This window comes from Pelodiscus sinensis, chromosome 29 (assembly GCF_049634645.1).
Source record: "Pelodiscus sinensis isolate JC-2024 chromosome 29, ASM4963464v1, whole genome shotgun sequence".
NCBI lineage: Eukaryota > Metazoa > Chordata > Testudines > Trionychidae > Pelodiscus > Pelodiscus sinensis.
The window spans coordinates 5,000,460-5,013,026 of record NC_134739.1 but is presented as its reverse complement, the minus strand read 5'-3'; the positions used below and the strand labels follow the sequence as shown (position 1 = coordinate 5,013,026).

Genomic DNA, 12,567 nt, shown 5'->3' with positions numbered 1-12,567 from the left:
GGAGCTTGCCCTGGACCGCAAGAGGCGGGCACCTTCCTGGGCTAGTGCGGACATCGTGGACCTCGTCCACGATCTCCGCACTAGGCACAGGAAAGTGGCCGTCTAGGGCAGGAGAGCTGCCAGCCTGGCCACCCAGGAGCAGGTGTGCATGAAAATCAAGGGGGTCCACTGAGACCCCCGACCCTGAGCCCTGAGCTTACAATGGCCGTCCTGGGTCAGACCAAAGGTCCATCTAGCCCAGTAGCCTGTCTGCCAACAGCGGCCAACCCTAGGGACCCTGGAGGGGATGGACCGAAGACAATGACCAAGCCATTTGTCTCGTGCCATCCCTCTCCAGCCTTCCACAAACTTTGGGCAGGGACACCACTCCTACCCTCTGGCTAATAGCACTCCATGGACCCAACCTCCATCACTTGATCTCACTTCCCTTTCAACTCTGTTCTAGTTCTATCCTTCACAGCCTCCTGCAGCAAGGAGTTCCACAGGTTAACTATTTGCTTTGTGAAGAACAACTTTCTCTTACTAGTTTGAAGCCTGCTACCCATTCCTTTCCTTTGGTGTCCTCTAGTCCTTCTTTATGGGAACTCCTGAAGAACTTTTCTGAATGCACCCTCTCCACCCAACCCCTGCTTTTAGAGCCCTCTATCCTGTCCCCCCTCCGTCTCCTCTTTTCTAAGCTGAACAGTCCCAGTCTCTGTAGCCTCTCTTCATCTGGGACCTGTTCCCAACCCCTGATCATGTTAGTTGCCCTCCCCTCTCCCAGCCTTTCTCTTCCCCTCTCCCACCTCCTTTTCCCAGTCTCCCCCAGTTTTTTTCAATAAAGACAGAGTCAATGTTGGAAGAAACGTTATCTTTATTTTGTACATCAATAAGAAGGGGGGCTAGGGAAGGGCAAGTGGAAGAAGGTGAGGGAGGAATGGGGTACGAGCCCCCGATGGGGAGGACTGGGCTGGCTCTGCGGGCTTCTGGGGGTGGAAGCTCTCCTGCAGCCCCCCAATTACTCCCTCTCCGCAGATGGCAGCCTGCGGCAAGTGCAGCCGGGCTGATGGCCGAGTGGTGTGATGTGCCCAGTGTGGGCACTCAGGGCACTCCAAGCCAGAACTTCTTTGCAAGCGGGGCACCCCTTAGAACTGTGTGTCCGGGGTGGGGGTCGGGACCCTTTAAGCGCAGCCCTCGGCTAGCCTGAGACAGTATCTCCATGCTCTAAGTCCTCCTTTTATGCCCTGCCGGCACTGCTTCCGGCCATCATTAAGCCCTGTTCAGAGTCCACTCAATGTGGACTTACTAGTTCGAACTAGCAAAACGCTAGTTCGAACTAGTTTTTAGTTCTAGATGCGTTAGTTCGAACTAGCTTAGTTCGAATTAACTAATTCGAACTAAGTTAGTTCGAACTAGCGCTGTAGTGTAGACGTACCCTGAGGCTTATATGAACCAAATGAGAGATCGGCTAGAGAAGGAGGTGAGGGGGAAAGGAATCACAAGCTCGGGAGGCATGTGTGAGCTGGCTGTTCAGGAACAGTTCCTGGACATGGCTAATGATGTGAAGCTAAAGCAGCGTGTGTGGGATAAAACAGTCGGATCCATGGAAATTCTTGTGGGCTTTTCCGACCAGTACGAGCAGTTCCAGACACAGGGAAGGGGAATTCTCAAGCTGAGGGTTAAAGTTTGGGGGGCGGCAAGGTCCCTGCTTTACCCCTGGGAAGAAGGAGGGTGTGACGGCGCGTTGGGGGTCCCCCGTCTCCTGCACCCCGAAATGGCACAAACAGACTCCATCAGCCAGTAGAATAGAGGGAGTTTATTGCTCCTCCAGGACACAGCACAGCACAGATGTAATCTGGTTACAGGAACTGGGGGCTAAGAGGCCTCAGTGCCCCCCTTGAGATAGGGGAATCCCAGCCTCCTCCCCAGTTCCTTCTCCCCAGCTTTCCAGCCAGGAACTCACTCCCCCTCTCCAAGCCCTGCCCCCAGCCAGGGCAGCATTCCACCTCCCTTTGTTTCTCTCCATGGGGGGTTGGCTGGTTCAACCGGTATGGAGTCACCTTTGCATAATAAGGTTTTCCCTGCTGGGTCTTGCTCCAGACAGCAGAGGTCACCACAGCCCAGCAAGTACCCCCACTACGTCACAGAGGGTGACTGGGAAGCTGGGTGCTCTCCTCCCCAAGTTCACTCCCCTCTCACTCGTCCCACATCTCCCGTGCAGACGAAGGAGCTTTCTGCACACGAAGGTTCGTTGTCTCAGCTAAACAGGCAAAGGGGTCCAGCTACCTTGTGCCATCGCACGAGGTGCTAGTGATTTATTACACATGGCCACAGCTCCTGTGTGTAATAATGAAGAGCAGACTCTGGGGGTACGTCTAGACTACAGGCTTTTGCCGACAAACAGCGTCTAGACTGCATCCAGTTCTGTCGACAAAGCAAGCCGCTTTGTTGACATGAGAGTGTAGACGCAAAGGACAGTGTAGATGCAATAACGCCTTCTGTCGACAGAACTCTGTTGACAAAAGGCGTTATTCCTTGTAGAATGAGGTTTACATACGTCGATAAAACTGCCGAGTTCTGTCGACGTTATGTCAACAGAACTCGGCGGTAGTGTAGACGCAGGTATAGTTTTGTCGACAAAAGTCACTTTTGTCAACATAACCCTGTAGTCTAGACACACCCTGTGAGTCAGGGCACTGGCCGTGACAGGATTTGTTGTCGAAGGGGGTGAGAAGGTTTCAATGCTCCTTGCCAAGTGACTCGTAGGAGAAATTCATCCTGTACACAGGGTCCATGCACCGCTGAAGTGCCATTTCGAGAGTGGAAGTGGGATTTTGGTGGCCTGCTGGCCTTTGCGGCGCTGAATTGCATCCAACGGGCCTGATTTTTAAAATCAGATTCACATTTTGCTCCTGAAGTTCACAGTGGAGACAGTTTTGCCGATGTAAACTGCTGGTAGCAGATGGGCAATTGTAGAAGATGTTCTTTGTCAGAGCGAATGGACTGGATCATTTTCTATTTATACAGTTTGCCTCTCCCCCTCCTTTCTTCTAAAGCAGTGTTTCTTAAACTGTGTTCCGTGGCACACCAGTGTTGAAGAAACACTGTTCTAGAGCCTTCACTTACCTTCCAGCTCAGAGATGTTCTGGGGATTGGCCAAGGAGGTCAGAAAGTCTTCAAAATTCACCTTTCCATCCCCTGTAAAATACAATTTAAACTTTAATGGACGGCTATTACTGTTGTTGATGGTACAATGCCAGGCTCGTATAGAGGAAAAGCCCTGTTACCTGGCACCTAATTAACCAAAAAACGCAATTGACTGGCATTTTTGGTTGCTCCCAATACAAATCTTCTATCTCATAACTCGGACTAGGACACTGCCCAGGAGGGATGCAATTGCCCACTCTGCTTGTCTGCAGAGGAGGCAGAGGACAAGTAAGCAAGCAGCTATCGATTTATTCAAAAAAGCACCGTCCAGGTTGTGTCATGGGGGCATTATAGCTGCAGCCCCATCTCCTACACCTGCACATCTCCAGTGGGAACGGAGGCTGATAATAATGACCCTGAGACACTGCAAGAGCCTGCGTTCGGGGCTCCTGAAACAGGAAGAGAGATGAATTTGTGTTCAGTAGTGTGCAGTAGTGATCGGGGAGTCTGCCACGCACTGCCCAGAGCGGTAGCCAACCTACTGTGGCCACCCGAGCGGTTAAGAAACCAGCCACTCGGTAGCGCTGCACTGCTGTTGGACTGGTGAGTGCCTGCATGCTGACACGTTAGTCACGTACTGAATTCTAATTCTGTTGGGGGCGGAAACTCATCCCCCCCGCGCCTCCGGTCGGTCACTCGGCAATCAGCTCTGCCACCTCAGTGTGCCCTCTGCTGATCGGTGCCCCTGCCCCTGGGGCAGGTCTTCTGCTGGTTCAGCCCAGTGCGCCTTCCTGCCCACTGTGCTCTTTCCCCTAGTGTAACCCTGTGTCATGGCCCCTGCACTCTGGGGTTCTCCCCTCCCAGGGAATCCCCAACCCCCGCCCCCCCCCCCCGTGCTCACCTTGCCTCAGTGACCCATGGCCAGTCATCATCTAGCAGTCTAGCACTCAGCATTGGAAAGGGGGTGTGGACCTGCTGCCTTTTCCTGCCTTGGCTGACTCCCGGCAGCCCTACTACCTCGGGCCTTGCCTTAGGCCCTGCAGCCTGGGAGTGTGGTCAGGCCAGAGCTCCCCAGCCCTGCCTGCCTTTCCCTAGCCCTGCTCTGTCTCAGGAAGCCTCCAGCTTCCCTGGCAGCCAGGTCCCTCCTGCTCCCTAAGGTTGCCAGATGGTCTAACCAAAAATACCAAACACCCACCCTCAAAAAAAAAAAAACCACCAGGAAAAAAATCTGTTGAGGAAAAAAAAAGGACCCCAAGAGTTAAGCAAAAAAACAAAACAAAACAAAAAAAAACAAAACAAAAAATAAAACAGCATTAAAACAGCATGGCCCCTTTAAGAAAAGTCTTTAGGCTTTTTGCTGGTGGCCATCTTGTTTTCTTGATCGGAGCCAAAGAGCAGCTTCCCTGTGGAACCAGGGGGATGTGGAGGCTGGGCCTGGTTGCTGAGTGTGTGTAGGGTTGCCAGGTGTCTGGTATTTTTTCTGGGAAAAAACATCATAAAATACTGGACATTTTAGGTGTCTGGTATTTTCTGAATTTTTTTTACCAGACAGGAGGCAAAAATACCGGACTGTCTAGGTCAATACCAGACACCTAACAACCCTACTGCTCCCCCAGCTAGGGCAAGAGTGTGTCTCCCATCCTCCCTCCAGGAGCCCTTATTTATACAGCTCCAGCTGGGCCCTAATTGTCTGTATCTGCCTCAGCTGCAGGCTCCACTCTCTCAGTCCTTTCCTAGGGCTCGGCTTTAACCCCTAAAGGGCCAGTGTGGCCATGGGCAGATGCCCCGTTACAAATTCTTAGCACTGGTATTCTGTTGGTAAGGAAAAACTCTCAGTTAGCCAGAATATTTGATTAACTGTCACCTCCTGTTCCCCCAACATGCCGGATAACAGAGCTATTTACTGCATAGTGCTTCTTAAAGAGGCTACAGCATCTGTGGAAATTGGTGTGCAAGAGAGACAGGTTCTCTCCTTCTACACTACTTTTCACAGGTTGATCTTCAAGCACTTTTCAAAGGAAGTACCTACAATCATCTTCACTTTATAAATGGGGAAACTGAGGCACATAGCTGTGCCATGACTTGCCCAAGGTCAACAGCTCAAATAGATTAAATCTCGGCCCTCCTGACTCTCAGTCAGGCCATAATGCCTCTTTTTGCCATACAGTAGTTATAGAATTACCCCCACATTTTCCTCCTAATTAATGTATTGACAGTTTTTGTTTGGGAGATTCAGAGATGGCCTTTGAGAAGGTCCCAGGCAGACAGCATCCTCAGCAATTGCTGGGCAAATAAACCAGGTCTGATTATTTTTTACGGGCAATTCTTGACCTTTGGGTGTTAGCTGGGAACATCTGGCATCTGACTGTCACGCAGGGGTGACTGGGTCCCTAGCCCACGCGGTGTATGGATTGGATAATAGCAGTGGGACTCATGTTTCTGTGTTGAATACCAAGCGCATGCACATGCATGTTGATGGATCGGGGCCCAGCGGGCTCAGCTTTTGGCAGGAATATGGCCCAGCATCACGGCAGGTGTGGCAAAAGAGGACACGGGCGCGGAGCTGTGTACAGACGTGGAACCCCCGAGCAGCGGCTCCCTTCCCGCAGAAGGACTGATGTGGGAGATACTCACCATCCGCAGCCTTCAGCCCTTCCAGGAGTGACTCTTTGGCCACGTGCACTCCCAAGCTGTTGAGCATCTGCTCCAGCTGAGAAGCAGGGACCTTCTCCTCTTTGATCCTGTTGACAGTCTCCAAAGCCGCCTGCAGCGCTGCACACACAGACACACAGTACCAATGGCTGATGAAAGCAAGGCTGCCCAAAGGAAACTGTTAAACAACAACGGACTTAAAGGGCTGTGGGTATAAAACACTGGCTTCAAGCTTGACTAGGCAAGCGACTGCTCCACAGGAATTCATTTCAGTTTTGTCTAGAGCTCCCGGACACAATCAGCAGGGTAGTAAGAGAGTCCCTCCCTTGAGCAGCTTACTCTCTAACGAGACAAGGCAAAGGGGAAACTGAGGCACAAAGCAGGGCAGTGACTGGCCCAAAGACACCTAGCAGGCTAGTGGCAGAGCTGGGTTTAGAGCCCAGGTCTCCTAAGCATATGTCAGACGACTGACGTGTGTTGCCAGCACATAAATATATCTCATAGTAATTGTATTATCTGCACCACATATCTATAATATGCATCAAGTGCCAATAACCACAAACACAAATCCGGCAACAATGAGAAAGCCTGAATTGGCCTCTCCCATAATCCTGTTGACGGAAGCGGAGTATCCCGTAATTCCTGGCATTTGCTGAAGTGCTTTTTTTTAGCTCCCCTCTTTTTCTCCAGGGTGTAAAAGAAAGTATCTCCCCGCAGGAGATAGATGCGAGGACGAACAAAGGCGCCCCGGGCCCGAAGGTCGTCAAGGGCCTGGGGGTCCTCCCGCTTCTCCGGGTCCCTTCCACAGAGGGATGGATTTCCAGGGCTGATGGCCAGATGCCTCTCCAGCTTGAAAACCTCGCCCGTGTCAAAATAAAGATAGATTCATTCGAGGTCCTGCTTTGGGCAGGGGCTTGGACTCCATGACCCTGAAGGCTCTTCCCGCCCCAGGATTCTCTGATTCTACATTTTAGTCCGAGCGAGGAGCGGGCCCTGGAACGCCGGGATCCAGAACAAAGAAGGTGGGAACACGACAATGGCTTGGGGCACTGGCCCAAGCTGGGGGCTGCACTTTAGTGAGGTGTAACCTGTAAAATCATCATCGGCGGCAAGTCACCCGGGGAGCACACCTCCTGCATCAGGCGAATTCACACCGGGGCCAGCGATGGCTCCTGGGAGATGCCGAGTCGTGTGGCGAACGTTTCTCCTGCCCCACGTTGATAAACCCGCCTGCCACGGAGTAGGGGTTGGGCTCTTGCAAACAGTTCATCGTAACAGAGCCAAGCGGGGGCAGGCCTACGCTTTGTCACCCCCCCAGCCCAGAGCTTCCTCTCCCATCCCCTGCCACTCACCTGCACTTCCAGAGACGCGCGGGGTGCGGCTCAGCAGCCGCATGAATTCCTGCACATTCACCCTCCCCGATCCTGCAAGGCAGCGCACGGCTCAGAAGGGAGAGAGACAAACAGAGACACCGCTGGGCAACGCTACTGACAGACAGGTGGGCGCCTTCGGGGGTGACTCGCACCGGTGGAATAAGGCCCAGGCCTTTGGGGGAGTTACTGCAGCACTGGCCTGGTGTTACCGGGGAGAGAATCAGACCCAGAGGGTCTTGTCTGGATATACCCTCCCCCCTCCCTCCGGAAAGATGGGTGCAGCGACCCAAGTCCCATTCTCCCTGGGAGTCTGACCCCGCTTTGGAGAGCTCAGACAGGCACTTGGACTAGCACGTTCACAGCCCTATCGCATGGCCGGAAACCTCTGCCTCTCCAGGGGGCGGAGCAAGGGCTGGCAACAGGGAACCTGTTAACAGCTGCAGGATGGCATGAAAAATAAGCCCACATAGCTGCTGGGATCTGCCTCTGTCTAAGGCCCCTCCCGGGGGATTCCCAAGTTTAAGGTCAGGCCCAGGTTAAAAGGACAGTGCTGAATGGACCCATAGATTCCAGACCCCTCCACAATCCATCTCTGCCACAAGCAGCCCATGCAACAGCTGTGCCAGCTGCAGAGCCCTGCCACAGTGACCCAGAATCCACCGATCCCTCCCAGGTGTGCATGCTCCCAGCCCCTGCCTCCGAAAGCGGCACTAGCCTTTCCCTAAGCCTCCCACAGTCCTGCCTTTTCCGTAGCAAACCAGAGTGATGCACGTCCCAGCTCCAAAGCTTCCCACTGGTTTTCCTCCTCCTCCTCGGGTCCCAGAAACCCCCCAGCCCTCCCCCTGGCCATACCAGGAGATGAGAGGTTCCTACATCCTCCACCCACTCTCACACACAGCCAGTACCGCATCCCCCCAGGCCGGGCAGAACATCCCCCAGTGCTCTGCCAAGCCCTAGAACCGAGTGCGTGAGACGCTCACCGTCAGCAGGACAGGAGGGCAGGGCTTCTTGCAGCTCCTCAGGGGTTAACTGGATCCCCAAGGCTTTCAGCGCTGCCGGCAAGCTGCTCACCTCGATCTTGTCTCCGCTGATTTTGCTGAGGGCAGTGAACGCGTCCTGCAAGGCTGCGCGAGCAGAGAGGCAGCTAGTGCGTCTCGGAGCCTGGCTCTCTGCTAGCCTGGCAGGGGCAGTTGCTGATGCAGTGGGCTTGGAAGGTCACTAGATCAGCAACGGCCCGGCAGCGTTTTACACTCGCTTGGCACAAGCTGCAAACGACCCCAGAAGAAAGGTTCTGTTAACTACGGAGATACGGTTGGTATAGAAAAAGGATAATCAGTGATAGGCTCAGTTTCGAAAAGCCAAAGCCACGTAAGGGTGTACTGTGACGCAGTGTTGGTACCTTGCTGGTTGCTATGCTGGGGCTGTAGGTGACCCCCACTGGCTGCTGTCTGTAGCACGGCCCAGCAGGACAGGGGATGAGTCACTAGGCAAGGGTCTCTCAACCTGTCCGACCAGCTACCCTCCAGGGAGAGAAACAAAGGAAGGTGGAATGCCGCCCCTGGCTGGGGGGGCAGGGCTGGAAGAGAGTTAGTTTCTGTCTGGGATCATGGAGGAGACAGCCTACGGAAAGGGGCTGGGATTTAGGGGCCCAGTCTCCCCCATCTGAAGGGGTCTGAGGCATCCTAGGCCCGGTTCCTGTAACCAGATGACATCTGTGCTGTGCTGTATCCTGGAGAAGCAATAAACTCCCTCTAGTCTACTGGCTGGTGGAGTCTGTCTGTGCCACTACGGGGGTGCAGGAGATGGGAAACCCCAATGCGCCATCACATGTATTTACAGCTGAAATTTAATCTGGAGTAATGTGGGGGTGTGACTTTAAAGTGGATTAACTATTCTTGATTAACTCCATGTGTGGATGCTCTTATTCTGGAACAAAAATGTTCACAGGCAGCGCTAAGCAGGAACATATTCAGGAATTACTCCCCGCACAGCGGAGCCCATAAGACAATGAATGAGCCACGTGAGAAACGTCCTGGATGCGAGCCGGGAATGGATGGGAACACTGACTCTTCCCTTAAACAGGATCACCTAGTCTCAGCACTAAATCTCCGCCTGCTGCAGGCAGAAGGTAGCACCGAGTGAGAGGGCGAGGCAGGAATGCCCTGGATTACTTTGTCACTCATGATGGGTTTTGTTAGGTTTTTTTGCATCTTTCTCTGAAGCATCGGATACTAGGTCCTGAAAGAGACAGGACACTTGGCTAGACAGACGCTTGGTCCAATCCAGTCTGGGAATTCCTCTGCTCTTACATCAACAGAGACATGGGGCCAGACAACCCCACTACGGTTCCAAATACAGAGTGTCAAGGGTTCCTCCTGAAAGACTCAGCTTCCCAGATCCGTGGTTTGGCTTTTCCCGCCTCCTGGAAGCGTGCCAGCGAGCAGAAAGCGTGGTTCTCTAGACCAGAGCTTGCAGCCAATTAGCTCTGCTTACTTAGTCGGAGGAGCAGACAGCCGCCGGGGATAGCGGCTTGGCACAGCGACTTGGCAGCAAGAGTGAGTCCTGCATTGGAGACGATTAATCTGCAGAGATTTGGCCTCCCCTCTTAGCAACCTTTGGTGAATTCTTAGCAGCTGGAAGCAGAGACATTGCTCTTTTTTGCCTCTTCCCTGCTTTCCCCTCCTTTCCTGTGCTATCTTTATTTTTTGGCTGCATGACCAGCAACACTGTGACACTCATCTCACCCCCACGGGTCTGGATGGCTGCAAACCATGTCCCACGCCCCTCCGTCTGCATCCCTGTGTCACCTCACCTGCTGGTGTTACAGGTTCCCAGCTCTACACCTGGGCCACGGAGTCAGTTGCAGCCTCCCCGAGGGACCGTGCGCTTTTAGGTCTGGAGCACAATGTGTTGTCTGTCCTGGCCTCCCGACCCTGACAGCAGAGGAGCTGCTGTGGGATTTGGAATCCCCGTTTATTTTGAATGGGAATTGGACCCCAAATTCCTCCAAGTGGCTTTGGAAATCCCAGCCTGCAGGAGTGGATGGAGGCCAGCGCATGGCCGACAACCGGCCATTAGAGAGAGATCTAGTCTTGCTCGGAGAGCACTGCTGCTATCCCCCACCTGGAGTCTCCCAGGGCTTCTTCTGGGAGAGCCCCCAGCTCAGCATCCCCCTCCATCCATTGTCAGCGCCTGTGCGCTTCGGCTCACCTTCAAACTCAGTGAGTCGCCGGGTCCCCGTCATGGACACCAGGACGTCTTTAAACTGCACCATCCCGTCTCCTGCAAGGCACAGCCCAGTGCAGACGTTACCGGGGGATGCAGAGAGATGCAGGTCGCGCCGCACTAGAATCCTCATCACTAATTTCTGGGGGAAGGTCCAGATTCGCCTCTCTCAGGGCTCACGTCCCAGTGACATGGAGGTCCCTCCAGGCTACCCTGGAGGGCAGAGGGAGCTGGGAGTGCAAATAAATCTCCCTTTACTGCTGCCAGGGGCAGCTCAAGGGGCCTTCATTCCAGGGAGAATCAGGCCCATTGATGCATGCCCCAGATCTTGTGTGATCACCTGCTCTGTTGAGCAGTGAGCTGGCCAGGCGCAGGAGGGCTGAAGACAGCTAGCGGTGTATGAAGGGGGGTGCGAGTGAATGGCTGCCTTTTGCACCTGCATAAAAGTTGGCTCATGGCGAGAGGGACTCAGGCCCAGAATTCTGGCTGCGTGAATGTGCAGTCACCGCTACAGTGAAGACCTCCATAAGCAGGAGATGTGTCCTGCCGGCCCTCTAGCGAGACAGACTGGCTTACGACTCAGGCGTGCTGAGCATTAGCCCCGCTACTGACTTACGACAGGACCGTGGGACAGTCGCTTTAGCTCTGTGTGCCGCAGTCCTGCCCCCATAACATGAGGATAATGATACTGACGTCCCTTGTAAAGCGCTCCGAGATCTATGGCGGGAATGCCCTTTCAGGGGCTGGCACGAGCTCTCACGCACACAGACATCGGGAAATCCCAACACTCGTTTCCAGCCGGCCCCAGCACGCAGCTCACCAGGGCAAAGCCAACTGGCATACTCACCGGCGATGGCAACGGATGCCAGCAATTCGCGTAGCTCCTCCTCCGTTAATACAATCCCCACGCTCGCCAGCGTGGAGCCCAGCGCATCGACACGGACGCTCGCGTCCTTCATGCTGCTCAGAGCATCGAAGGTCTCCTTCAGCACTGCAACGCACACGCACAGAGAGGGCTAAGAGTCCTGTCCGCACCGGCGCGGCCTTTCTTGAGAGGATCGGGACGGATCCATGTGCGCAGGCCCCTCTACAGACTGACACATTCACCCCCCCCACTTGCTGCGCCGAGGCTGGACGGCTCCCCGGCCTGAGGCCTGGTTTTAGGGAAAGGTGTCCAGAAGAAAACCGATTCTTTGATTATCAGAGGGCAGGGGCCTGGCACTTGCTGAAATTCAGGAGCCTTTATGGTGTCACCGGCCCCTTGGGAGAACCTTCCACAAAGAAACCAGCCATAAAAGAACAAAAGGGCCTGATGTAAAGCCCACTGAAGCAGATGGAAAGACTTCAGGGCTTTGGGTCAGACTCATCAAGTTCTGCTCCAGCCTTCCCTGCATGTTTGCCTGGGCTCCTCCCAAAGGACTGCTCAGCCCACACCCTCGCTCCTCTCCTTCTGCAGAGAGTCAGCGTGTTCTGCTCAGTCCTCTTCCAGCAGCACCAGCCACAGCTGACAGCGTACAGGGGAGAGTTTTGGGAACTCAGTTGTCGCACTCCGCTGCCACTGTGGGAATTACTCCTGATCCACACTGGGGGCCACGGAGCAGGATCTGGCCCCAAACGATCGAAACGAAATTCCACGCCTGACCTCCCGTCCCGATAATGATTTCTTTTCTAGAGAAAACTCTGACTCACCGGTAGTGTCAGGAAAGTGAGGCAGCTGGGTTAAAACTGCTATGAATTCTCTGAAATTCACCTTCCCGTGGTCTGCAAGGCAAAGCCAAGTTCACATGTGGGAAGAACGATGGACAGAAACCAATGGACAGAAACTGGAGCGATGGAGCAAGAGGAAAAGAGTGAACGAGGGGGAATGTTAAAGAGCTTGGGGGAGATTTTCCAGTGTGCCAGGCGGAGTTCAGTGTCTGGCTCCCCTTCACTTTCCAGTGGGAACTGGGTCCCCTCATTGCTCCTGGCTCCTTTGAAAATCTTCCCCTACACTACACAGCCATGTAGCCTGGAAATTCCTCCGGGCCTGCAGGGTGGTTCCCATTGATTAACACTGAGTTCCTGGGCCCAAAAACACACTCTTTTCTGGAAGGAGAAGGGCCCAGCCAGGACCCAGCGGGTCAAATTCTGCTCCAGTGTGGGTTAGGCGGGAGGTCAGGCGAGGTGTTCTTTCCAGCCTTGCAATCGGTGT

The 12,567-nt window shown here is 54.0% G+C and overlaps 1 protein-coding gene across 14 annotated transcripts in view; it reads right to left on the bottom strand.

The window, feature by feature from the left end:
• Nucleotides 1–12,567, bottom strand: part of EFCAB3 (EF-hand calcium binding domain 3) — a 109,902-nt gene that overhangs the window by 60,779 nt on the left and 36,556 nt on the right. For all 14 annotated transcript variants that reach the window (XR_012898082.1, XM_075911695.1, XM_075911700.1 and 11 more), the window contains exons 21-27: nt 12,066–12,137; nt 11,224–11,367; nt 10,362–10,433; nt 8,132–8,275; nt 7,131–7,202; nt 5,761–5,898; nt 3,106–3,177 (exon numbers count right to left, since the gene is read on the bottom strand). Coding sequence is in view for 13 of the 14 variants with exons in the window: in XM_075911695.1 (XP_075767810.1) it covers nt 3,106–3,177; nt 5,761–5,898; nt 7,131–7,202; nt 8,132–8,275; nt 10,362–10,433; nt 11,224–11,367; nt 12,066–12,137 (714 nt within the window). In the remaining variant the exon portion in view is untranslated. The remainder of the gene's footprint in view (nt 1–3,105; nt 3,178–5,760; nt 5,899–7,130; nt 7,203–8,131; nt 8,276–10,361; nt 10,434–11,223; nt 11,368–12,065; nt 12,138–12,567) is intronic.